Here is a 26,934-nt window from a genome sequence, read left to right on the forward strand (position 1 = left end):
TTAATATATGGCATATATATATCCAGTGTTCCAGCACCATTTCTGTTCTTTCCCCAGTGGTTTCTAGCATCATCTCTGTCAAGATCAAATTTTCCTATCTGTGTGGATTTCTGTTAGATTCTATCTCTGTTCTCTTCCATTGGTCCATTTACCTATCCCTGTACTAATATGCTCTGTTAATTACTATTTTTTAAAGGTTTTATTTATTTATTTGAGATAGAGAGAGCAAGAAAGTGGCAGAGGGAAGGAAAGCAGCAGACTGAGCAGCGAGCTCAATGCAGGGCTTGATCCCAGGACCCTTGGGATCATGACCAGAGCCGAAGGTAGTCACTTAACTCGGCTGAGCCACCCAGGTGCCCCTGTGTTAATTGCTCTTAAAGTAAGCTCTGTCATTAATGGTATCTTTCCTAATGAGTATCTTCATATCTATTGACAATTTGTACTTTCAATACATTTTAAAAATAACTTGTCAAATTCCACAGAAATCTCAGTTGGAAACCTAGTTAAACTTGTATTAAATCTATGAGTCTGTTACGGAAAATTGTCATATTTACAATATTGACTCTTCTGTTTCATAAAGATAGTATTACTGTCTTTTGGTCTTTAAAAATGTTTTAAAATTAGGTTTTAGAATGTTTTCCTTAATTTTTTTAAAAAGATTTTATTTATTTATTTGACAGAGAGAGATCACAAGTAGGCAGAGAGGCAGGCAGAGAGAGAGAGAGAGAGAGGGAAGCAGGCTCCCTGCTGAGCAGAGAGCCCGATGTGGGACTCGATTCCAGGACCCTGAGATCATGACCTGAGCAGAAGGCAATGGCTTAACCCACTGAGCCACCCAGGCGCCCAATGTTTTCCTTAATTTTTGTCATACATTTGAATTGTACTTACTCTTTGAAACATCATTTTTGATACTATGGAAAGATTTTATTTATTTATTGAGAAAGAGAGAGAGAAAGAGACAGAGCATGAGGGGCAAGGGGAGAGGGAGAGAGAATCTCAAGTAGACTCTGTGCTGAGCCTAGAGCCTGACAGGGGCTTCATCCCATAACCCTGAAATCATAACCTGAGCCCAAACTGAGAACTGGACACCCTAACCAACTGCACCACAGAGGTGGCTCTGGAAGATATTTTTTAGAACTATTTTTTCTGGGGTGCCTGGGTGGCTTAGTGGGTTAAGTGTCTGCCTTTGGCTCAGGTCATGATCTCGGGGTCCTGGGATCAAGTCCCACATCGGGATCCCTACTCATCTGGGAGTCTTCTTTCCCTGTGCCCTTCCCCCTGCTTGTGCTCTCTCTCTCACACCATCTCTCAAATAAGTAAAATCTTTAAAAAAAGAAAAAAAGGTATTTTTTTTTCCTACCATTTGTGGCTGGTGTGTTGCACATTGTTTTTATATTCAACAATCATTCCAAAATTCATCTATGGAATCCTCTTGATTATCTCTCCAGGTTCTTATTTCATCCTTAAATAATAATTTTGTTTCCTTTTTTTTTTAATCTTATAATTTTTATTTCCTTTTCATGCTTAGATGGATTGTTTAGGACTATCAGCACAAAAATGTGTAGATATGTTTATAGCAATCATCCTTGTCTTATTCTCAAACTGAAAGGAAAAACATTTGACCTTTCAATATGATGTTCACTGTATTTTGTAAGACCCTTCATATTTTAAAAATTGTTTCTCCTTTGCCAAAAGTTTTTTTCACAAATAGACGTTGAATTTTATCAACAAGTTACATGATCATATGATTCCAATTTTAACCTACTGTGACAAATTACTATTTTTAATCAAATCAAAGATTCTGGCAATTGTAAAGCATACCATTTTATGTTACAATAAAGAAGAAAAAACAAAATTCCATTGAACAAAAACAAAATCAAAATCCCAATTTTAAGATACAATTAAGAAAAAAATGGTAAGCATCTTATTAGCATTCATAAAAATACAAAGTTATTTATTTATTTATTTATTTAAAGATTTTATTTATTTGACAGAGAGATCACAAGTAGGCAGAGAGGCAGGCAGAGAGAAGAGGGGGAAGCAGGCTTCCCACTGAGCAGAGAGCCCGATGCGGGGCTCGATCCAGGACCCTGAGATCATGACCTGTGCCGAAGGCAGAGGCCCAACCCACTGAGCCACCCAGGTGCCCCTACAAAGTAATTTATAAAGATAAAACTGCCACGTATCCCTGGAATTAAACATAAATTTGTGATATATTCAATTTTTAATATGTAATGGCTTTTAATTTGCTAGTATTTTTGCATATTCATGAGCAAGATTGGTTTTAATTTCTGCACTGTCCATGAAATTTTGACAATGAGCTTTATGTGAAATTAGAATTTTTCCCTCTGAATGTTTAACAAAACTAATAAAACTCTCTAGACTTAGTGCTTTATTCATGGAGAAGACTTTTGACTGTATTTTTTTTTTAAAGATTGTATGACCATGATTTATATATTTCCTTGAGCCTGTTTGTTACATTTTTTTTCTAGGAATATCCTTTTTATCAAAAATTTTCAAATTTCTTAGCATAACAGTACTCAAATTTTCTCATTTGAAAATCAGTGTGGGTACCTGGGTTGCTCAGTCAGTTAAGTGTCTGCCTTTGGCTCAGGTCATGATCTTAGGGTCCTGGGATAGAGCCCGTATCCTGCTCCTTGCTCAGCCGGGAGGCCTACTTCTCCCTCTCCCTCTGTGGTCTCATTCTCACTCTCTCAAATAAATGAATAAAAATCTTTAAAAAAATATTTTTTAAACAATGCATAGGACTTTAACCCTTCATACTGTATATTTATATCATCTCTCTTTTTTCTTTGACCAAACTCGCAGAAGGTGTCAATTTTATTACTTTTTCAAGCCCAACTTTGAGCTTTTCATATTTTCTCATGGTATGGTTGTTTTCTTATTTCTTCCATTGCCTTTATTTCCTTTCTTCTTTCAACTGGAAGCTTAGCTCATGAATTATCAGCCTCTTTTTTTCCCCTAAAATAAGCAAGGAAGGTAATACTTGCATTTTCTCCTAAATGCTTAGAATGTCACAAGTTTTTGTTTTTTTAACAACACTGAGTGCTTTTATTACATAGAACTTAATAATTAGCAAAAACAACTTCGATTTCAGAGCACTGTTATGCGAGAAGTTCTTTTTGTGGAGACTGAGATAAGGGCTGCAGCTTTGCAAGGATGAAATTTAAAATTTACTCTCGCGACCTGATTGCAACTGCTCTCTTTCCTCATGAACACATTCTAGACCAAGAAGCAGGACACTACACATTATCTTTCATCTGAAGCTTTCAGAGCCCTCAGTAAAGCTCCATCTGCAGTATCCAGCACTATTAATCCCATTGAGAGGTTTTCCTCCTTATAAAACTGTATCCCTCAGGGACACCTGGGTGGCTCAATTGGTTGGGCAGCTGCCTTCGGCTCGGGTCATGATCCCAGCGTCCTGGGATCGAGTCCCACATCGGGCTCCTTGCTCGGCAGGGAGTCTGCTTCTCCCTCTGCCTCTGCCTGTCATTCTGTCTGCCTGTGTTCATGCTCTCTCTCTGACAAATAAAATTTTAAAAATCTTAAAAAAAAAAACTGTATCTCTCACTATCAATAGCTTCAGAGAGGGTCTTCAATAGCTTCAGAGAGGGTCTTCGTATTCTCTTGTGCTGCATGTAGATAACCAATGTAAGCCATGCGAATCCAAAAGCCATTACAGGTTAGATTTAATGAAGAGCTCTGGGTTCACAACTTGAAATAAGGTTGTTGTATGCACCTCTGCACTCTGGATTTTGAAAGTCTGTCTCTTTGGGTGGTTCCTTTTTAAAGCTGGGAGGCTCAGACACTGAAGACATCTTGATTAATGATTTATTACCTGCTGCAAGGTCACCTCCCTTGCACATCTACTGTTCTCCCCATGTTTCTGTACATAATATTTTCATTAAGTTCTGAATTATGTCCTAATCTCCATTATAATTTCTTCTTTCATCCCGGAGTTATTTACATTTCATAGGGTTGGGCTTTTAATATTTACTATTAATATTTTCTTTATGAATTTTATCCTAAATGTACACATAAGATGTTCTGAGAGATTTATTACTTCACAGTGAATGAGTGCCTCAGCCCCCTTTGCCCCAGCCTTAGCCCCTGGGGGTATGTGATGAGAGAAGACGAGGTTTTTTTTCCTACACAAGTATTATCAAGTAAAAACAAATCCACACTTAGGTACAAAAAAACTTTATTGGAAAATATTGTGGCAATGAGAATGCTCTGAAAATAAGATCTCCAACTGTCTCAAAGATCAGATGGACATAAGGAGATGGTTGATAAGTAGAAGTCTTTTTCAGTGGTTAGTTAATTTTCAGGAAGTGTCTGAAGATGTACTATTCCACATTCCAGTGCAGGTTCAGACTGAGGGTGGATTAAAGTTCAGGGGTTTGTGAGGGGAGAAGCCTAAAGTTTGATTAGGTCCTTTTAAGGCATTTTGTCCAGATTGGTCTGTGGGGACAAATAGTTCAACTAACCATTTAAGAGACAAACAATGGGAATTTGGAGGTCTGGGTCCAGCTTTGTCACACATGAACAAGCCATACAGGGAAAGGTGGTTCTTTGCAGTAAGTCACTGCCAGGAATACAATAAGATGGAGAAACCATAACTGTTTTCCAGGAGCACAGTACTCAATTGTCAATGGCCAGGTGCTTCATAGACAAAGGACAAGGAGATGGGTTGGCGACTGTTTTACAGATCACACGACTACTTCTCTCCCTTTAGCATGTTCTGAATGCGTGTATCTTCTCTGGCATTTGCATGAGGAATTACAAGGGCACAGAATGTCTATTCCAATAGTATGTTCATAGTAGAAGCCATGACCAGTGTTATCAGATTGAGCTCAAAGTTATATTTAGCAATAAAGTTATATTTAACATCCTCACTGGTCACTCTACCTAGACCCAAAGTTGAATTTGCATGTCCCTTCTCCCCACTAGACCAAGTACGATAGCACCCATATCCAACAAAGCCATGAAGGGTTGGGTCCCTCCTTTCCTGAATTCTCCAGAAAATTCCAACAGGGATATAGGGTCTATGGTCCTTTGGGAAGAAAGAGACCATAGCCCCATTTTTAAGGAGTTTTCTTCTTAAAACACCTTAAATCTGGGTAGAAAGGAAGGGAAGAATTAGAGGATGAAAGACACAGACATCCATTGTTTTCTGTCCTCCTAAAGCCATGTACCAGGCAGCAAAACTATCACTGCCCATATACCCATTTCAGCTTTTAGGACTTCCTCACCCAACAGCCATGTCCACAAAATGACAGCTAAGAAAAGCTATTATATACAGTCTTTATGAATTATGTCATACAATCTTTACAAATATTTCAGAATGTGTATTGTTCTTTTTCTGTAATACCTTAAACCAGAAAAAACAGGCAATTTCAAATATAAAAAATCTCAGATAAGGGGCGCCTGGGTGGCTCAGTGGGTTAACCGCTGCCTTCGGCTCAGGTCATGATCTCAGGGTCCTGGGATCGAGTCCCGCATCAGGCTCTCTGCTCAGCAGGGAGCCTGCTTCCTTCTCTCTCTCTGCCTGCCTCTCAGTGTACTTGTAATTTCTCTCTGTCAAATAAATAAATAAAATCTTAAAAAAAAAAATCTCAGATAAGGATAACAGTAATCTAACAGTTTAAGGCTATAACTTTTTATACTTCTCTCTTGGGGCTAATTGTGTTTTTCAGTACTTTGAATATTACTTTCTTTTATGAGTTATCTTCCACCTCATGCTAGTATTTAAAAATAAAATTCATTTTACAGGGCACCTGTTTCGCTCAGTCAGTTAAGTATCTGCCTTCAGCTCAGGTCATGATCCCAGGGTCCCAGGATGAAGCCCTGCATCACTGGGCTCCCTGCTCAGCGGGGAGTCTGCTTCTCTCTCTGCCTCTCCCCACCTCCCCACCCCTACCTTGTGTACTCTCTCACTCTCAAATAAATAAATAAATAAATAAATAAATAAATAAAAATAAAATTCATTTTAAATGGGCACCTGGCTGTCTCAGTCAGGGGAGTGAGACAAGTAGGACTCTTGACTTTGGGGTTGTGAGTTCAAGCCCCATATTAGGTGTAGAAAGATTACTTAAATAAATAAAACTTAAAAAATAAAGAAAGCATGATTACTCATGGGATGCCTGACTGGCTCAGTTGGTAAAGCATGTGACTCTTGATTTCAGGGTTGTGAGCTCCAACCCAAAAGATTACTTAAAAATTTAAATAAATAAATAAATAAATAAAATGCATTTTAGGTGATGCCAGAGAGAATAAGCCAACATTTTAAATATCTATTAGTACAGATAACATTTAACATAACTTTAAAAATTAATGACTCTAAATTGTAATTTGGAGTTATAATGTGCCTTTAAGCAGTATTTTCTGAGAACTGTGGAACAGCTTGATTATGATGGGAGTAACAGGCAGAATCTCAGACTATTGTTCTTAAACTTTCCTAAACTCCGGATAGTAACAGATTGCAGGAAATGTAGCTCAGGATATTCTGAAAAATGTAGCCTCAGGAGACAGAATCAGTTACAATGTAGAATACATTTCAACTCCAGCATTCTTGTGGAAATGATCAAAGGATTCAAGGAGAAGGAAGAGTTGGTGCACAATCATACTTGATCACACTGACACAAAAGTTAGCAGTAACACAATAAGGTGGAATGCAGAAAATGTTAAAGTAACTTATGTAGTAGAATTAGGTTCTGGTCAGATTAGAATGCAGGAATAAAAACTGAGAGGTTAATAAGATCAGCAGAACCTTCAGATAAATAAAAAGGATAAGAAGAGGGGCGCCTGGGTGGCTCAGTGGGTTAAGCCGCTGCCTTCGGCTCAGGTCATGATCTCAGGGTCCTGGGATCGAGTCCTGCATCGGGCTCTCTGCTCAGCAGGGAGCCTGCTTCCTCCTCTCTCTCTGCCTGCCCCTCTGCCTACTTGTGATCTCTCTCTGTCAAATAAATAAATAAAATCTTTAAAAAAAAAAAGGATAAGAAGAAATCAATGACTCTGGGAACATACTTCACAATGCAAATTAAGAAGAATGGAAAAAGCAGATCAAGAGATACGGGAAAGGATAGCTCAGAATGAAGAAAAATCCTCTCACAAAAGCACAGGAATTCTACAGATAGAGAAGATAATTTCTTAGTAGAAACACATGTGGAGGTGAAGTAGAATGAGTATGAAGTTCTAGAAAAAGAAGAACATTTCCAGAAAAGTGATCTAGTCTCTCATCCAGCCACACTAGCCTTCTGTTTCTTTTTCTTTCTTTCTTTTTTTTTTTTTTAAAGATTTTATTTATTTGTTTGACACAGAGGGAGGGAAAGAAAAAGAGAGAGAGGGCACAACCAGGGGCAGCGACAAGCAGAGGGAGAGAGGCAGGCTCCCAGCTGAGCAGAGAGCCTGATTCCAGGCTTGATTCCAGAACTCTAGGATCATGACCCGAGCCAAAGGCAGGGGCCAAACTGACTGAGCCTCACAGGTAGGTACCCCATAGCACTCTGTTTCACCAAAGCAACCTGGTTTCAGAAACTTTCCTTGCTCAAGCTCCAAATTTATATAATGAAACCTCTGAAGAGGCAGAAGGATACTAGCCTAAATTGAAATGCCCCATATCTCTACACTTACCATCTCTCCGGCTTGAGGGATGTTTTGACTTGCAAAAAAAACTGTAGAAATTTGATAAAATAAAGATAGAAACATCACAATAGAATTTTAAAGTACATCTGTTTAATTATATTATAACCATTAATGCAATATCTACCTCAGTAATTTCATTTCAATAATAAAAAATGATGGTATAATGATGGTTTAAAGCTGGTTCAATCACAATTTTAGAGGCTTACTTATCAAGAGTGAAAATAGAAGACTATTAAAAAATAGCTAAAAAGGTAACGTGTCATAGTGCTTAATGTTTCTGTAACTGTTGGTAAGGCTTACATCTAAATTTGATGCAGAATTCTTAATGGCACTGAAATAGTTCTTTTCTCAGCCACATGGTATATACCAGTTCTAGGAGTCTGGAAGAGACTGACTATGGGTACCACTCCTTGTCTTCAGTTGTGACTGTGCAATATCAGCAAGTGCACTTTGTATCTTTTCCAGAAGCATGTCCCCTCGATAAACAACATCCTCCAGACATGTAGCAGCTTCGTGGTTTTCTTCTTCCAGCTTATACAAGCTAGCAGCCTTTGTAAGACACAAATTAAAAAATCTTTTGAGAAATGAAAAACTTGGAGGTTAGTAAGAGTTGAGAAGGAAATAAAAAATGAGAGAAGTATTTTCTTTTAAATCTGGAGGACTCTGAAACCATTATGATAGGTTTCTTGGTGTCAGGAATTCTAAAATCACATGATTTTTTAAGAGTTATCCCCTGATTGAATTATTTAAAAGAATGAATTTTCAGTCAGACATCTCTGAATGTCTACATATGACTCTCTTCCACACGGCTTGTGGACATTCTACTCCACACCCAGAATACTACCCAAAAGAGTGGAAAAGAGCCAAAATGAGAAAAATAGAAGTTTACTTATAGCTCAAAATTGGACAACCAATATACTCAGCATGGTCTTTAATAAACTACACTACTTTACAATTAACAAAACCTCAATTTTAAAATTTAATCATGGAGAACCTGGCTGGCTGTCTATGGAGCATGCGACTCTTGATCCCAGGGTTTTGAGTTCAAGCCCCATGCTAGATGTAGAGATTACTTAAAAATAAAATCTTAGGGACGCCTGGGTGGCTCAGTTGGTTAAGCAGCTGCCTTCGGCTCAGGTCATGATCCCAGCATCCTGGAATCGAGTCCCACATCGGGCGCCTTGCTCGGCAGGGAGCCTGCTTCTCCCTCTGCCTCTGCCTGCCATTCTGTCTGCCTTTGCTTGCTCGCTCTCTCTCTGACAAATAAATAAAATCTTAAAAAAAAAATAAAATAAAATAAAATAAAATCTTAAATAAATAAATAAAACAATCTTAAGGAAACTGAATACTATAACAAAAGATATTAAATCTCCTTTGGGGAACCTAGTTGGCTCAGTCAGAGGAACATGTGACTCTTAATCTTGGGATCATGAGTTCAAGGCCCATATTGAAGTAGAGATTACTTAAATAAATAAATAAATAAATATGTTTTTAAAAAAAATCTATCTTCTTTAATCAAAATTCTCTACTAGCGGGGTGCCTGGGTGGCTCAGGGGGTTAAGCCTCTGCCTTTGGCTCAGGTCATGATCTCAGAGTCCTGGGATCGAGCCCCACATCGGGCTCTCTGCTCAGTGGGGAGCCTGCTTCCCCCCCACTCTCTGCCTACTTGTGATCTCTCTCTCTCTGTCAAATAAAGAAAGAAAAAAAAATTCTCTACTAGCAAATTTCTCAAAGGAATAAAGATTTTTACCTGTAAAGCAGCTGTAGATTCTTCACTGGGTAATGAATCTATCAAAACATCAATGTCTTTTGCTGTTCGTGCAATCAGTGCTGCAAAAAGCTGTGCATATTCTAAAGAAAGATATCACTCAGTCAGAGTATTAGGGAATGTCAAGTTTTCAGAAAAAGAAATTAAATTTGAAGCTAATGAAAGCAGAAAACTTCATAAACTTCTTCTGTACCAGACTTTGAATGATTAAAATGTAATTTTAACACACCAATCCTATTACATGTTTGAGAATTAGCCTTACTATTAACTCAAATTGGGAATTAAACATAATTATTTCATTTTTAAGGACAATATGCCAGTCAATTGAATAAAGAAATCTGTTAATGGGATGTCTTCCTTATTAAGGTCCCTCAAGTGAAATTCAGCTAAATTCATATAAATTCATCTCTAAAGGAGTAACAATCTATTATTTGACATGAATGGAATTATGAAATGTTATATAAATTGACTGTAACAAATTCATTTCTTTTATAACAAAACTTTCAGTAATACTCTCAAACAACAAGACTGTAAAAAAGCTATAAGTAAGTTACATTTCTCAATAAACTTAATCTTAAAGGATTACATGTATCATCATGTATATGTATATGATGGTCAAATTAAGACAAGCCAAGAAAATTTACCTTCCGTAGGATTAGCTGGCTGATCTTTGTTAATTGCTGTCTGAATATTACTAAAGGAAGCAGGAGGACCACACTGCTGCAACACTCCAATGGCATTACAAAACTGATCTGCAAGCTTGAGGCCAAAGAAAATGTGTCAGAGTTAGAAAGGATTTATCAGTTTTCAGGATTTTATCTGTAATAGCAACAAAAATAAGTTTCTATAATAGTGACCTCTGAGCAAGGGAACAGAACAGGAATAATTTTGGATAAAATTAGTCAGTTATTATTAACAACAATTAAATATGTTAATCAGGCAAAGAAACAAGGTTTGGTATCAACATACTCGAAACAGTTAAAAGTAAATACAATATAATCTTTGTTTTTGTCCCAAGGTAAGAGAATAATAAGAGAAATTATGCCAATATTTGTTATAAGCATAAGTAAGGATTTTGTGGGGGGAGGTAGCAGTGGAAAAGAGCAAATTTGACTGGCAAATAAAAGTCATCCTAGTGCTCTAGGATAAATTTTAAAATGTATAACTCATATAACAAAGTACACAGTTCCCTTTTTTTTGAGACTAGTAGTTACAAGGATAAAGAAATAGCATGGAAAAGACTCCACCTTAAGAAATCTTTTTTTTTTTTTTAAAGATTTTATTTATTTATTTGACAGAGAGAAATCACAAGTAGATGGAGAGGCAGGCAGAGAGAGAGAGAGAGGGAAGCAGGCTCCCTGCTGAGCAGAGAGCCCGATGCGGGACTCGATCCCAGGACCCTGAGATCATGACCTGAGCCGAAGGCAGCGGCCCAACCCACTGAGCCACCCAGGCGCCCTCCACCTTAAGAAATCTTAAGGCCATTGATGGATGAATGAATGAAGAAACTGTTATACACACACAGAGGAACATTATTCAGCCATTTTTAAAAAAGGGGGGGATACACCTGGGTGGCTCAGTCGATTAAGCGTCTGCCTTTAGCTCAGGTCATGATCCCAAGGTCCTGGGATCAAGCCCTGTGTCTGGGCTCCTGGCGCAGCAGGGAGCCTGCTTCTCCCTCTCCTCCCCTGCTCCTGCTCTCTCCCGCTATCTCAAATGAATAAATTCAATCTTTTTAAAAAGTGGGGAGGAGGATTTTGACATTTGCAACATGAATGGACTTTGTGGGCATTACATTGAATGAAATAAGTCAGAGAAAGACCAATACTACATAATGTTACTTATATGTGGAATCTAAACAAAACAAAAACTGAGCTCACAAAGGACAGACTAGTGGTCATCAGAGATGAGGTGCAGGTTAAAGTGAGCAAAAAGAGTAAACAGGGTCAAAAAGTACAATCTTTCAGTTATAAAATACATAAGTCATGGGGATATAATGTACAGTATGGTGACTACAGTTAATACTGTGTTGTATTTTTGAAAGTTGTTAAGAGAGTAGAAGTTCTCATCAAAAGATAAAAATTTGGGGCACCTGGGTGGCTCAGTGGGTTAAGCCGCTGCCTTCGGCTCAGATCATGATCTCAGGGTCCTGGGATGGAGTCCCGCATCGGGCTCTCTGCTCAGCGGGGAGCCTGCTTCCTCCTCTCTCTCTGCCTGCCTCTCTGCCTACTTGTGATCTCTCTCTGTCAAATAAATAGATAAAATCTTTAAAAAAAAAAAAAAGATAAAAATTTTAACTTTGTGGGGCGCCTGGGTGGCTCAGCGGGTTAAAGCCTCTGCCTTCGGCTCAGGTCATGATCCCAGAGTTCTGGGATCGAGCCCCGCATTGGGCTCTCTGCTCAGCGGGGAGCCTGCTTCCTGCTCTCTCTCTCTCTCTCTGCCTGCCTCTCTGCCTACTTGTGATTTCTGTCAAATAAATAAATAAAATCTTTTAAAAAAAATTTAACTTTGTAACTACAGTATGGTGGCATGTTAACTAGATTTATTGTGATCTTTTCACAATATACACAAATATTGAATCATTATGCTGTACACCTGAAGCTAATATTATGTCAATTATACCTCAATTTTTAAAAAAGAGAGAGAAAAGGGACTCCACCTTAAGTATTTGGAAATGTTTTCTCCATGACTCAAGTTGTAAATTCCCACTGCTCTAAAACTATTCCTTAAGCAGTTCTGAAGACTGAGAATACCACTTCCTTACAAGCAGCAAACTTAAGACTCCTATCCTCCCAAACAGCTTCCCTCAATTGTCCTGACCTCTTGAACCTCAGTTTTTTATTTCCAATCAGTGCATGACCACTTCCACTAAGTTTCTCTGCCATTAAACAGAACTCAAAATCAACTGTTTCCTTTAATATCTAATTTGTACTGAGAATCTCCTAGTTACTAGCAGTCTAACTTCAGACTCTCACTTTCATCTTCAAATCCTTCTATTCCTTTTTCATTCTATCATAATTGCCTCTGTAATTATCTCACAATAGGATTGTTACAATAGCCTCCTTCTTGTTTTCCATTTCACTATGTTATTTTTTTTTTTAAAGATTTTATTTATTTGTTTGACAGAGATCACAAGTAGGCTGAGAGGCAGGCAGATTTGAGAGAGAGAGAGGCAGAAGCAGGATCTCCACTGAGCAGAGAGCCCGATGCGGGGCTCGATCCCAGGACCCTGGGATCATGACCTGAGCCGAAGGCAGAGGCTTTTAACCCACTGAGCCACCCAGGCGCCCCTCACTATGTTATTTTACCCTGCTTAAAAATTTGGGGCTCAGGGGAGCCTGGGTGGCAAAGTTGGTTAAGGTCCAACTCAGGGTTTTGGCTCAGGTAGTTATCTCAGGGTTGTGAGATCAAGCCCTGTGTCGAGCTCCATGTGGAATCTGGTGAAGATTCTCTCCCTTTCCCTCTTCCCCTCCTGCTTATGTGCACCCTCTCTCTCAAATAAATAAACCTTTAAAAAAATTTTTGAGCTCACCCCAATATGGCCTTTAAGATTAATCTCCAACTCTTCAGGCTATTTCAAAACTTTCAATAATCTAACTCAACTCTACTTATTCATTTTCTACTAATCCTTTATATATACCTAACTAGTGATAAATTAATTCCTGACTATACTGTATTGCTCACATTCTACTACTTGAAATGGAGCAACAGTAAGTGCTCAAAAAATGCACAAATGTGTATTCTAGTTCTGGTTCTGGTAACCCGAATAGGGTTTTTCATTTTTAAGTTGGAAACATTTTCACATTACACTATTGTTCTAAGGAATGGAAAAAACACACATGCACAAAATTCAACACGGTGGCTATCTGCTGTGTTCTTCAAAAGCTCTCAAAATCCATTTATTCAACAAATAGTATCAAAAGTAAAACTCTATTGTATATAAACATTAGATTGATACAGTGAACAAGACATAGTTTCTATCCTCATGGAGTTCTCAAGACGATAAAAACAAATGTTATTTTAATAACTTTACAAATAACTATAATTTAGATCAATGCTAAGAAGATCTGCTCTATTTTAATGCATATCACTCTACATTCCAATTTACCTCAGCACTTACAGTTGAAGACATTTGATTCATTATAACTACCTAACCAAATACTACTTTCATGTTATTTAAATGTCTCTTGAGTATATGACATCTTTCTAATTAGACTGTGAACTCCTTAAGGAGTATTTCTCTGTAAACATGATAATGCTTACATACACAGTAGGCATTCATACTTGTTAACCCAGAGGTTTCTCCCCAAAATCCAATTGTCAGCTTGCTAACCCTGGAGTTAAGGCCATATTCACTTTCTCCTACTAACTTTCTGGTTACAAGACGTATATGAATATGCAACATTGCTCCTAAAATAACATTTGTACCCAGAAGCATCATTACAATTTGATTTTGAAAAGCCTCAAAGAAGATCTCTAAGAAGGAAGTTGGCTGGCAGCCCAGGCAAGTTACCATAACATAGAATTTATCCTAGTGATTTCATCAACATTTAGGGGCTAGCCCTCTCAGTCCTAAAAGGTCTTATTTTATGTACAGAGCAGATCAGTTTTTCACAGGCAGATTCACAGCCTGGAAGTGAACAAAGATTGATGATGCAATGATAAGAATCCTCACTTCTTAGCCTCCAGTGTGAAAAAATTGGCAAGGGACCAGATACTTAAGATTTTCCAGTTAACATATTCTCTCTATCCAGACATTTTACCTGGGACATCAAAATATAAATAGAACGACAACGAAAAATATAACTACTAATGGGAAACCCTTTAACTGTTAATGGTAATGAGTACATGAATCCTTCGGTTTGCATAAACTCGCCGGTTAGGCAGAACCGGAAAAATAAGAACGATCAACGGAAGGGGGTCGACTTAAAAGATCTGGCCCTTACGAGGAAGACACATTATGTGTCTGAGACACATTAAAGACGACTTAAATAAGTGGAAACATACACAAGCGTTACAAAATTGACTCTCGTAAGCACGTCAGTTTTCCCCATACTGATGCTAGAGAGCGCCAAGAGACGGAACGAAACCCTTTGTCTATAGGAACCAACTAAGATGAAACAAAACTCACCTCACATCACTCCAGCCTCAACCTGAAAGTCCAGGGAAAGAAATACTCTCGGCTGACATTTAACGAAAACAGCTCATCAGGAGCCCAGTCTCTCATCCGCGGCTTACACTGATAAGGGAAAAAGCAGCTCCTGCTGCTTCTCCCCTTACCCCCGGAAGAGAAGAGATCCCAGAAGCGCTACTGACAATAAAATAAAACTGCTCCCAGAGAACAAGACAGGACCGTGACGCCTAAGTGTCCGGACAGACAGAGCCTCTACTTTTCAGGCGAACGAGGCTGCTCCCTCCCTCAGCTCTCCGCAAAGCCCGCAGCCGGCCTCAAACCTCCCAGGACGCCGCGCCGCCTCCCGCCGCCGCCAGCGCTTCTTGCTGAAACCCCGGCTCAGTCCGCTCCCCACTTGCGGGTGTTTTTCTCGGGCCCCTTTTCCTCTCGTTAATACATCGGAAAAGGGAAGACAGAGACTAAGAGAGCGAAATTGCTCACCGAGTTCACTGCGTCCTGCAGCTGTGTGAGCCGGTCCGCCATGTTCCTCCTGCAAGCTAAGGAAGCTAAAGCAGCTGCTCGTACGCGATTGGGCAGTTTCAGGACGCGTGGTGACCAACCACAGAGGAGCGTTCTTAGAAGGGGTGGAGTCAGCAGAACTCCACGCCTGGCGAGAAGAGGGTGGGTGGGACTTTTCCGAGGCTTTATTTAGGCTAGCTCCATCAGCGAAGCATCTCTGCTGCACGTATTTTGAGTAACTTGGAGGTTGTTGGGAGTCCATTCGTGATTTGCGTCCAACATACTGTTCTCGAGGTTTTTGGGTGTTAAACATTCTACAGGGATTGTTAGATTCTGCGGTTTGGGAAGTAATTTTCTCAGCCCTCCCTTGTATTCATGTTTAAACATTGCCTTGAATACTTGTGTTGCATTGGGTTTCCAGGTGGAACGCAAAACATACACAGCAGGCAACTCAAGAATCCTTGGGGGTCGCGATACCGATTTTAACGTCAACAAATCCAAATTAAGATTCACCAGGCAGTCTTGGTAAGCATTCGGGTGCCGCCTCTGTTGCTTTTGGAGGCCGGGGTGGGGAGGATCTCCCAAGTGGAGACTGGTTGCATACTTTAATTCTGAGTGTGGGTGTGCTGGGGAAGCTGACACACATGAGATGGAAAACATCCGAAAAATTAAGTACTAAATCGAACTATATTGATGGTGTAAGAAGAGAATGGTTCTTAGAAAAGAGAGGTTTCTGTGGGCAAAGGTGAGTGGCAGAAGAAGAGCCATTTGGAGTTCAGAGGTAAGGTGTGAGTGTAGGCAACTAGTAAGAATCTCGTTCCTTTGACAGCGAGAAACTCACTGTGGAGAACAAAAGAGGGTTGTGGAAAGGAGATTGGAGGTTGCAGTGTGTAGCTGGGAGAAAGAAGATTCCTGGAAAATGAGCCTTATGTGTAGGTAGGGTGGCAACAGTTTTTAAACAGGTAAGATGTGCAATTTAGACTTTAACCTTGAGACCTGTTGAGGGTTTAGGTGTGAAGGAAGATAGTAGAAACTTGGTATCTGGCTTTTCGGTGACTGGAGCATGTGATGCTTGATCCCCTGGTTGTGAGTTCAAGCCCCAGGTTGGGCATAGAGATTACGTTAAAAAAAAAAAAAAAGAAAGAAAGAAAGAGAGAAAGGAAAGAAAGCAAAGAAAAGAAAGAGACTTGTTATCTAAAAAAAGTTATAGCCTGGGGATAGTGTGGCAAGAAATGAGCCTGAAATCAGCAAATGACTGGTTAGCGGGCCTGGGACAAACTCATCTCTTACACCCTGCTTCTCTTGTTAATTATCCCTGATCAGCCTACTGGGGTTGGGGGAAATTAGGGAGAATTATCCACTGAAAACTCAGCTTGTCGGATTTACCCCCAATGCTAGCTGGTAAACTGTACTTCTGCTTCACCACTCCTTCCTCTCAATCCCTCTTCATATCTGCTGGGACCTAATTAGAAACCTCTCCAGAGGGGCACCTTGGTGGCTCAGTGGGTTAAAGCCTCTGCTTTCGGCTTGGGTCATGATCTTGGGGTCCTGGGATTGAGCCCTGCGTCAGGCTCTCTGTTCAGCGGAGGGGCCTGCTTCCCCCTCCCTCTCTGCCTACTTTTGATCTGTCAAATAAATAAATAAAATCTTAAAAAAGAAAAGAAAAGAAACCTCTCCAGATGAGACACCTCCCCTGACCATCATGGGATTAATGAGAAAGGACTCTAATTTTTTTAACCGCAATATGGAATAATCTTGTGATTGTTTCTTCTCAACCTCAGTTTAGAGTATACCTTATTGAATGCTTGCCATGTACCAAGAAATATGTTAGATGCTGGGTTTGCAAAGATGAATAAGCCAGGGCCTCACTGGGAGGAGGGCTTTGCAGTTCCAAGAATGAAATGGGTTGGGCCTAGACTAGGGGGTTGACTCTGATAAGAGAAGAAGAAAGGCTCGTTTTGAAGGAAATGTTAGCAAGAGTTGGGCCCAGTTAGATATAGAGGGATGGGGGCACCTGGGTGGCTTAGTCAGTTAAGCGTCTGCCTTTTGCTCAAGTCATGATCCCAGGGTCCTGGGATCAAACACCACACTTGGCTCTTTCCTCAGCTGGGAGCCTGCTTTTCCTTCTCCCTTTGCCTGCCATTCTGCCTGCTTGTGCTCTCGCGCTCTCTCTCTTTCTCTGTCAACTAAATAAATAAAATCTTAAAAAAAAAATAGAGAGAGGGATGAATAAGAGAGCCCATACTGTTTTGGAGAGATTCTGTTTTGGAGAATACTGTTTTGAGGCCCAATTGAAGAGAACTTGGGCACCTGGCAGAGAGGTGCCACTTGAAGACAATCATGTTATGACAGAGCTTTTGTCCTGTCATTATCTTCTTACAGGTTTTCAGTAGCTCCACTGAGCCCTCAGGCTGGTGTCCAGCCATCTCTGCCTAGTTTTCAAGGGTCACTATGATCTGTCTCCAGAGAACAAATCCAGCCAACTCTCCCAATAATATTTTGAGTGAAATCAGAATATTCACCCATGGGGACATCTGGGTGGCTCAGTCAGTTAAGCATCTGATTTTGGCTCAGGTCATGATCCCAGGGTCCTGGGATCAAGCCCAGCATCAGGCTCCCTGTTGAGCAGCCTGTTTCTCCCTCTGCCTGCCACTCCCCCTGCTTGTGTGCACGTTCTCTCTCTCTCTCTCTCTCTCTCTCTCTGAGAAAATTAAATAAATAAAATGTTTTAAAAAAAGATTATTCATCTATTATTTATCCCTGGACCCCTGGGCTTCTTAAGACTGTTTTGGCCATGGATACCTTTATGAATCAGATGAAAGCTATGGACCCTTTCCCCAGATCAGGCTCAAAATTTTGCATACATCTTTAAGGGGGTTATGAATCTCTTGAAGCTGTGGACTTCAGGGAAAACTCCACCCGCCCAAAACAGTCTCTTGTGTCTAGCTTGGGATTTCTTTTCTTTTTTTTTTTTTTTTAAGATTTTATTTATTTGACAGTCGGAGATCACAAGTAGGCAGAGAAACAGGCAGCAGAGAGCCTGATGCGTGGCATCCTGGGATCAGGACCTGAGCCAAAGGCAGAGGCTTTAACCCACTGAGCCATCCAGGCGCCCCTAGCTTGGAATTTCTCAGCAGCAACATTATTGACATTTAAGCCTGATTATTCTTCCCACCCCTTCCACCTCCAGTGCTGTCGTGTGTTTTGTAGAATGTTTAGAATGATCACTGTCCTCTACCCATGAAGTAATGATGGCAAACACCCCTTCCAGTGGTTACAATAAAAAATATCTCCAGATATCCCCAAATGTCTCCTGCAGGGCAAAATTGCTCCCAATTGGGAACCACTTCTTTAACTCTTTCCTCATTCTTTACCTTCATCCAAATGATTTCTTTGCTGTGATTTCTTTACTCTTTTACAATTTTACCTTTTTTCATATAAATTTTATGAATTACTGGAGTCTACATGGACCTCTTCTTTTTTCCTTATATGTTTCTGACACTTTTTCATATGCTTTTTCACTTGCTGTTCTTGCATCTCCAACTGGATTACATGGTTTGAAGAGCAGAAACCCAGTATTACGTATCTCTTAAACATATAATTTTGGTATGTTCTTTTAAACTTCATATTATTTTTGTGGTAATTTTTATACCCCGTGTGGTGCTAAAACTTATAAACCCGAGACCCAGAATCACATGCTCTTCCCACTGAGCTAGTTAAGCACTCTTTTCTTTTTTTTTTTTTTAAGATTTTATTTATTTGACAGAGAGAGAGAAATCACAAGTAGGCAGAGAGGCAGGCAGAAAGCAGGTTCCCCGCGGAGCAGAGATCCCGACATGGGGCTCGATCCCAGGACTCTGGGATCATGACCCGAGCTGAAGGCAGAGGCTTTAACCCACCAAGCCACCCAGGTGCCCCTAGTTAAGCACTCTTAAGCTTCATATTATTATAAGTTTCAAACATATACAAAAATTAAATAATAAGGGGCACCTCGGTGGCTCAGTCGTTAAGCGTCTGCCTTCGGCTCAGGTCATGATCTTAGTTGTACTGGGATCAAGCTCTGCATTGGGCTTCCTGCTCCACATTGGGAAGCCTGCTTCTCCAGCTCCCACTCCTCCTGCTTGCGTTCCCTCTCTTGCCGTGTCTCTCTCTCTGTCAAATAAATAAATAAAATCTTTTTAAACATAGAATAATAAAGTGGACACTCATGTATTCATCATCCAGCTTTAATTATCAACTCATAGCTAATCTTGTGGTTAGTACTTTCATTTTTTTAAATCTGTAGTGACTCCTTATCTTTTCAGAAAAAAAATAATTAACAATTCTTTAACCTAGCATTCTAGACTCTTAACTACCTTTATTACCTACTTGACCACAATTTATTAAATATGTATAACATTTCAAGCACTGGGCTGAAATACTATAAATAAGAATTGGCAGGCGCCTGGGTGGCTCAGGGGGTTAAAGCCTCTGCCTTCAGCTTCGGTCAAGATCCCAGAGTCCTGGGATCAGCCCAGCATAGTTTAGGGAATCTGTGCTCAGCAGGGAGCCTGCTTCCTCTGCTCTCTGCCTGCCTCTCTGTCTACTTGCATTCTCCATCAAATAAATAAATAAAATCTTAAAAAAAAAATAAGAATTTGCTATACTAGATTCCCTTTGTTTCCTTGTTGACCATCCACTTACCTTATTTTAAATATTTCTTGTTTTTTATAAAACCCTCCCTGAAACCCTACAGTAGGGTAATTGTTCCCAATCTTCACCACAATTGTTCCTTATACTTTTGTTATTGCACTTAGCATATTGAAATGTAATTACTCATACATGAATAATTGACTCACTACCATGAGCTGCTTGTGGGCAGAAACATTTAAATTTCCTCCATATTTCCAATACCTAGCATTTACCTGGCACATAGAAGCCAATGCATGCATACTTCTGGACCAAATGAATACATTTTCTAGGATAATAATTTCCATGTAATAACTATTAAGTAAACATTTATTGGATTTAATTTAGTAAACACAGTCAAAATAATGTAACCCATAGAAACAAGAATTAAAAAAAAAATACAGAGCAAAAGTGAGATTAGAGTGAGATAGGATGAACGGGCAAGTTTCACAGAACATCTTTCTTGCCTTTCCCCTAGAAAGATGGGAATATTCTGTTCCCATCTCTATCCAAGGTCTTGGGTTTTATAAAATATCTAGGATAGGTTACTTGTCTTCTTCCTTCCTTTTCTAAATTTTTTTTTTTTAAAGATTTCATGTATTTATTTGACAGAGAAATCACAAGTAGATGGAGAGGTAGGCAGAGAGAGAGAGAAGCAGGCTCCCTGCTGAGCAGAAAGCCCGATGCGGGACTCGATCCCAGGACCCTGAGATCATGACCTGAGCCGAAGGCAGTGGCTTAACCCACTGAGCCACCCAGGTGCCCCCTTCCTTTTCTAAATTTTAAGCAGACTTTAAGGCACTAGTAGTTATCTGTATCTTCGGTTTAGGAATCTTCTCAGTTTTTGTATTTCCTTTCTTTTTTAAGAAATAATTTATTTACTTATTTGACACAGAGTGTGAGAGAGCAAAGGCCAGGGGAGCGGCAGAGGGAGAGGGAGAAGTAGACTCCCTGCTGAGCAGATATCCAAACATGGGGCTCTATCCCAGGACCCTAGGATCCTGACCTGAGCTGAAAGCAGACACTGAACCAACTGAGCCACCCAGGTGCTTCTGCATTTCCTTTCTTTTTTTTTTTTTTTTTAAGAGTTTATTTTTTATTTATTTGACAGAGAGAGATCACAAGGAGGCAGAGAGACAGGCAGAGAGAGAGTGAGGAGGAAGCAGGCTCCCTGCCGAGCAGAGAGCCCGATGCGGGACTCGATCCCAGAACCCTGAGATCATGACCTGAGCTGAAGGCAGCGGCCTAACCCACTGAGCCACCCAGGCGCCCTCTGCATTTCCTTTCAATTCATAGGAGTGACAAACTCATCTGCAAAGCTGCTGAGCCCATTTGTTTCACAGGTTGCCAGTGGAACTCTGATGTGAGCAAGGAACCTCAGCCAATATTCTTCCTGAGCTGTCACGGTATTTCAGAGCCAAGGTACTAAAGCCCTCTTCTGACTGCTGACACATCTGTCATCAGCTGTCCTCTGCAGGCAAAGGAACTGCGATGCAAAGGTATGGAGGGGAGACAGTGGGATGAGTTCAGGAAACTACAATTAATTCAGTGTGGCTGGCATAGAGGAATTGAGTTTAGTTGCCACACGAACCTGGAGAGGTGGGCAGGGGCTATATTATGAAAACAATTGTGTCATACTCAGGAAGGTGGACTGTTATCCTGAATGTTTGTATAAGAAAAATCTTTAAAATTATACATCTCTTTTAAAAATTAATATTTTATTTCAAAGCAATGCATATTCAATGTTGAATTTTTAGAGTGCAGAAACATGGAATGAAAATCATTCTTGGGGCACCTGGATGGCTCAGTCAGTTAAGCATCTGACTCTTTTTTATTTTTTTTAATATTTTATTTACTTATTTGACAGACAGAGATCACAAGTAGGCAGAGAGGCAGGCAGAGAGAGAGAGAGGAAGCAGGCCCCCTGCCGAGCAGAGAGCCTGATGTGGGGCTTGATCCCAGGATCCTGAGATCATGACCTGAGCCTAAGGCAGGGGCTTAACACACCGAGCCATCCAGGCGCCCCAAGCATCTGACTCTTAAACTCATCTCAGGGTTTTGTTTTGTTTTGTTTTTAATTTGAGAGAATAAGTGAGAGAGAACATGTGAGGGGAAAGGATCAGAAGGAGAAGTAGACTCCCTGCTGAGCAGGGAGCCCGATCCCCGATGTGGGACTGGATTCCAGGACCCCGGGATCATGACTTGACCTGAAGGTAGTCGCTTAACCAACTGAGCCACTCAGGAGCCCTCAGCTCATGTCTTGGATCTCAGGGCCATGAGGTCAAGCCCTGCACTGAAGTTAATTATTAAAAAAGTTAAAAAATAATCATTCTTAATCCAATCACCCAGAGATAGCTCTTTAAAACATTTTATTTTTTCAACTTTTCTATGTATATAAATATGACTAAAGTGAAAACAAGATAAAGCTCATACTGGGTATATTCGGCGCTTTTTAACTTGCCTTTTCATAAACACTTCACAATGAGATGCTTTCTAAAACATGATTTGAGAAGGGCTACACAGTATTCTACTATACAGATGCATCATGGATTATTTAGTCAATTCCTTATTGCTGGGCATTTAGACTGGGTTTCGTTGCTCTAACACCTTGATGAAGGGGCCAATGGGTGTCTCAGTCAGGTAAGTGTCCTACTCTTGATTTTGGCTCAGGTCATGATCTCAGGATTGTGGAAATGGGCCCCACGTGGGGCTCTGTGCTCAGTGTGGAGTCTGCTTGTCCCTTTCCCTCTGCTTCTCACACTGCTTATGTGCTCATTCAAATAAATAAATAAACAAAATATTTAATACTTGGTAGTTTTGTGCACTAATTTTATACAGGTACGTAATGTTTGTACATATATATGTACTTAAATCTCAAAGTGGAATTATAGTACCAAAGGTATGAATATTTGTAAGATTTTTGTGCAGATTATGTTATAAAAACTTGTCAATACATTTCCAAAGATTCCAAGAATGTCTGCTTCTCAGCTCTTGCACCCACACGATATTCTTCTAAAATATTTACAACTTAGGTCTTAATTTTTTTTTAAGATTTTTGTTTTGGGGGTTCCTGGGAGCTCAGTCGGTTAAGCATCTGCCTTCCGCTCAGGTCATGATCCCAGAGTCCTGGGATCCAGCCCCATCCCACATTGGGCTCTCTGCTCGCCGGGGAGCCTGATTCTCCCTCTGCCTTCGCCTGCCACTCCCACTGCTTGTGCTTTCTCTCACTCTCTCTCTCTCTTTCTGTCAAATAAATAAATAAAATCTTAAAAGAAATAAGGATTTTTGTTTTCAATTTATTTGAGAGAGAGTGCACATGCGCAAGTTGGGGGATGGTAGAGGCAGAGGGAGAGAGAATCTCAAACAGACTCCAGGCTGAATGCCCAGCCTGAGGCAGGGCTCCATCTGATGACTCTGAGATCATGACCTGAGCTGAAATCAAGAGCCGGAAGCTTGACTGAGCTATGCAGGCACCCCCTCAACGTCTTAATTTGATTTTTGTTGTTTTTGTTACTAATGAGTTCAAATGTTTTTCTTTTATTGGCCAGTTTTCTTTCTTTTCTTTCTTTCTTTCTGGTCATTAACTTGGCTTTTATTTCTTCTTCTTCTTCTTCCTTTTTTTTTTTTTTTTTTAGATTTATTTATTTATTTATTTTAGAGAGAAAGAGCATGAACAGGAGGTGCACAAGGAGAGAGAATGTTAAGCAGACTCTGGGCTGAGTCCAGAACCTGGTGATGAGATCACAGCTGGAGCTGAAGCCAATAGTCATTCACCTGCAGGACTGGGCCACACAGGTGCCCCTTGACTTTTCATATTGCTGTTGGAGTTTTTTGACTTTCATAGAATTTTAATTTTTAAGTAGCTAAATCTACCAATCTTTTCCTTTATGGTTTCCTCCTTTGTTTTTTTGCTGAGAAATTTCCTCCCCTGAATGCTTCTACCCACTTCCTGCTTGGTGCTTCCAGATTCAAATAGATTTTTGCTTAAATGAACTCTTTTAAAAGGAGGTTCCTTCCACTTTGAGATCAAGTTTTGTTTTGTTTAAAAGCATTTATTTCAGGTCGCCTGGGTGCTTCAGTAGGTTATTAAGCATCTGACTTGGCTCAGGTCCTGTCTTGCCATCCTGGGATCAGCCCCACCTCTAGCTCCCAGCTCAGCGGGGAATCTGGTTGATCGGCTTTCTCTGCCTCTACCCCTACTCGTGCTTGCTCTCTAACAAATAAAGCCCTAAAAAATAAGAATCACATATTTCTTCTAATTCTCTTATAGTTTTAACGAATACTTTGGAATTTCATTTTGCTAGGGTGAGATAGAGTTCTAATACTGCCTCCCCAACAGGGTGCAATCAGTCATCAGATTAACTCATTTGATGATTCAGTTATCATCAATGGTTGGTAACTGAATGGTAGAGAAAATAAATCTACCCATTGATTCAAATGTTACCCTTATTATAACCACTCTTACCATCATCCTGGGATTTCATCTACTGAGAGTTACAGGAATGAGGACATGTAGGAGACAGTAGAGGGAAAACAGGAAAAAAATTGTGCCCTTTCAGATTACGGTGATTGCTACTGGTTTTAGTTTAATAGTGGAATAACCGAATGTGTATTTTTCAAGATAGTTGCTCATTAAAATACCTAAATGAAAAGTTTAAAGAGCAGGCAAAAGAAAACAGAGCAATCTCCCCCCAAATAACTGAGTCTCCATATCCAATTACTCAGCGCGTTCCCGAGCCGTCTGTCACATGGTCTGCTGTCCTTTAAACAGCCCTCAGGTGTCAAGTTTGAGAGAGCAAGCTGGGTCAAGGTCTAAAGTCTTCGAGGATATTTCGCTCAGAGAAAGTGAAACTTTATTGTTAAAAGTGGAGCTCACCACTACAGAAACACGACCCGCCCCGCATTTTCCTACTAAGATCGGCCTGAGCAGCGAAGGGAAACCGCCCACTGATCGTGGGTTTTGAGTCCGGGCTTCGTGTCTTTCCCTTTGGCGAAGGGCAGTTAAGCCCGGGAACAGGAGCCTGGAGACGTTAGGCCGCAACAGAAAGTTATTTTTTACTCTAACGGCGGTTTTCGTAAGCGATAAAGATACAAAACTGAGAAGTAGGGGTTACACCACAGAACTTTCCGGGGTCTCCTCTGCCCCCACCTCCCGCGCGCCGGGCGGCGAGGACCCGCGGGTGCGCGGCGCTCAGCAAGCCGGCTGGGCGCGGAGAGATAGGCGCGCGCCGGCCGGACCCGCCCCTCCGCCTTCGCCCGCGGCGCCGGGGGACCCGCGGCGGTGACGTAAAGGGGGCGGGGCGAGGCGCGGTGTGGGGCTGCGGGGTTTCTGCCGGAAGAGGAAACCTCCCGGTGGGGCGCAGGCGTGCGGCTAGCCTTGGACGCCCGCCCTGGGGGGCCGGCAGGTGTGCGGTGGGAGCGCCTGGCGAGTGATGGGACCGTGCGCCAGCGCCCCGGGATAGCGCGGGTGAGGCGACAGAGCCCCGCCCGGGCAGCCATGGGGCTCCTTCGGCTCCTGGTCCTCGCGGTGCTGGCGTCCGAACCCGGCGTGGCCGGAGGAGCCGAGACCGTCGGGAATTCCAGCGAGGGTAAGGGCAGGGGAGCCTCAGTTCTGCAACCTCAAGTTGGTTTTGCATTTCTTGCAGGTTCGCAGTCCACCTCGGGATCTGTGCATTTCGCAGGGGGGGTGGTGAATTCAGAACCGGCGGGAGTGGATCGGGGTCTTTTCCAGCTGAAGGAGATTCCCATTGCCAAGGAGGCCTCACCGTCAACCTACTTTAGGCTGAGGGAATGGGAAGGGTTAAGTAACTCTCCTGGTCAGACACGTTTTTAATCTCCCTTAGGGAGCAACCATGTGTTTGTAGGTTTAAGTTGACTCATGAAAACACTTCTTTGCTCTCAAGTGGTGTATCTGAGACTCGCCTGGGAACTTAGTGCAGAATGAAGGGCTTTATTAATCATGTTCCTCCAAGCTGCTGCGGGTTTTTACACTCCAGAATCTAGATGCTTTTCAGATTGGTTATGCTCTACGGAGTTTGAAAGGAAAAGTGAACCCAGAGTGGGACTTAGGATGGTATAGGTCATGTGCTCAGTGAATGCGTTTTAGCAATAGCTCCTGGTTTGTTAATATAAACCATAAAAAAGCAGTAATTATGCTAGGCTGATGATAATCATGTGCTTTTCCATGAGCTTCATCACATTCTTAGTTTTATTTTGAGCTTAAGAGACCAGTTGCACTTCTGAACCAGTGTATTTTCTGAATAATGTGGTTGTGTTCCTAATTGCTCATCTTAGAAAAGCTTTTGTGCAAACTGAATCTTAGAGTCATTGCACAGGAGTTAAGGCCAGAGCTGAAAAGGGCAGTTATATTTATGCAGAGAAAAGCCTTGTTAATGATAGGGCACTGACATTTCACTGTGTGCAGTAAGTGCCAGGTGCTTTCCATCGCATTGTTAATTAATCCTCACAACCCTATGAGATCATCACCCTCTTCAGAGGAGAATGGTAAGGCAGAAGATGAAACTGGGGCCACGATGATGTTCATTACACAGGTCAACAGTTAAGAGGGGGCACAGGTGATATTTGAATTCATGTGTGTCTGGCTGTAGTTTTAATTTTCATGGTCCTTCCACTTCGGCAAAGCTGGCTTCCAATAAAGATATTTTACTTAGTATGGTGCTTTACATTTAATTCTGTGAATTCTCATTCCTCAAAATAACCTTATGAGAGAGGTAACGGTGATGTTATTTCCATTTTATTTTTTTTAAAGATTTATTTTCCAGCGAGTGATTGCGTGCAAGTGGGGAGGGGCAGAGGGAGAAGGAGAATCCCAAGCAGACTCCCCACTGATTGCAGAGCCTGATGTGGGGCTGACTCCCCCGACCCTGTGATCATGACCTGAGCCTGTGCATTTGTATTTAATATTATCTTCCATTCTTGTTTTACATTCATATCTAGTAGTTTACATGGAATTACAATAGTAATTGGAGTTGAGCGGAATGCCATGTGGGCCTTCTAGTATTTGTGTTATTGCTGGTTCTGGATTTAAGGCAGCGGGCTATTCGTGTGGTTCATTGCAAGTGATCTCTTTTAAAAGTATGTAAAAGGTAGTGTGTACATTTCTGTGTTTCCTTTCAGCTTTTAGGGGTAATGAAAATTCGTAAGATATAAATAAGATATGGGGAGAGGCAGTTGAATGCCT

At 41.0% G+C, this 26,934-nt stretch overlaps 2 protein-coding genes and 1 pseudogene across 3 annotated transcripts in view; 1 reads left to right on the top strand and 2 right to left on the bottom strand.

The window, feature by feature from the left end:
• Positions 1 to 3,332: 3,332 nt before the first annotated feature.
• LOC132020642 (small integral membrane protein 8-like) lies at positions 3,333 to 3,839 on the bottom strand (annotated as a pseudogene).
• Positions 3,840 to 7,735: 3,896 nt separating this feature from the next.
• On the bottom strand, positions 7,736 to 15,130 carry MED21 (mediator complex subunit 21). Its single transcript, XM_059404787.1, has 4 exons — positions 15,048 to 15,130; positions 10,078 to 10,192; positions 9,416 to 9,516; positions 7,736 to 8,214 (listed from the first exon to the last, which is right to left on the bottom strand). The coding sequence occupies exons 1-4, from the start codon at positions 15,087 to 15,089 to the stop codon at positions 8,038 to 8,040; spliced, it is 435 nt and encodes a 144-aa protein (XP_059260770.1). The 5' UTR covers positions 15,090 to 15,130; the 3' UTR covers positions 7,736 to 8,037.
• A 9,894-nt stretch (positions 15,131 to 25,024) lies between these two features.
• The window catches only part of TM7SF3 (transmembrane 7 superfamily member 3), a 40,787-nt gene continuing 38,877 nt past the window's right edge, over positions 25,025 to 26,934 (top strand). The window contains exon 1 of one of the 2 annotated variants that reach the window (XM_059402741.1): positions 25,025 to 25,321. In XM_059402741.1, coding sequence (XP_059258724.1) covers positions 25,231 to 25,321 — 91 coding nt within the window. In that variant the 5' untranslated portion in view covers positions 25,025 to 25,230. The remainder of the gene's footprint in view (positions 25,322 to 26,934) is intronic. The other variant, XM_059402742.1, reaches the window with a different exon arrangement.

The sequence above is a fragment of the Mustela nigripes genome, chromosome 6 (genome assembly GCF_022355385.1).
Source record: "Mustela nigripes isolate SB6536 chromosome 6, MUSNIG.SB6536, whole genome shotgun sequence".
NCBI classification, from domain to species: domain Eukaryota; kingdom Metazoa; phylum Chordata; class Mammalia; order Carnivora; family Mustelidae; genus Mustela; species Mustela nigripes.

Coding starts and splice junctions, on each gene's coding strand:
- MED21 (XM_059404787.1), bottom strand. CDS start 15,089: ATGGCGGACCGGCTCACACAGCTGCAGGACGCAGTGAACTCG. Junction 9,517..10,077: donor GCCAGCTAATCCTACGGAAG/GTAAATTTTCTT, acceptor ATCTTTCTTTAG/AATATGCACAGCTTTTTGCA. Junction 8,215..9,415: donor AATCTACAGCTGCTTTACAG/GTAAAAATCTTT, acceptor TGTCTTACAAAG/GCTGCTAGCTTGTATAAGCT.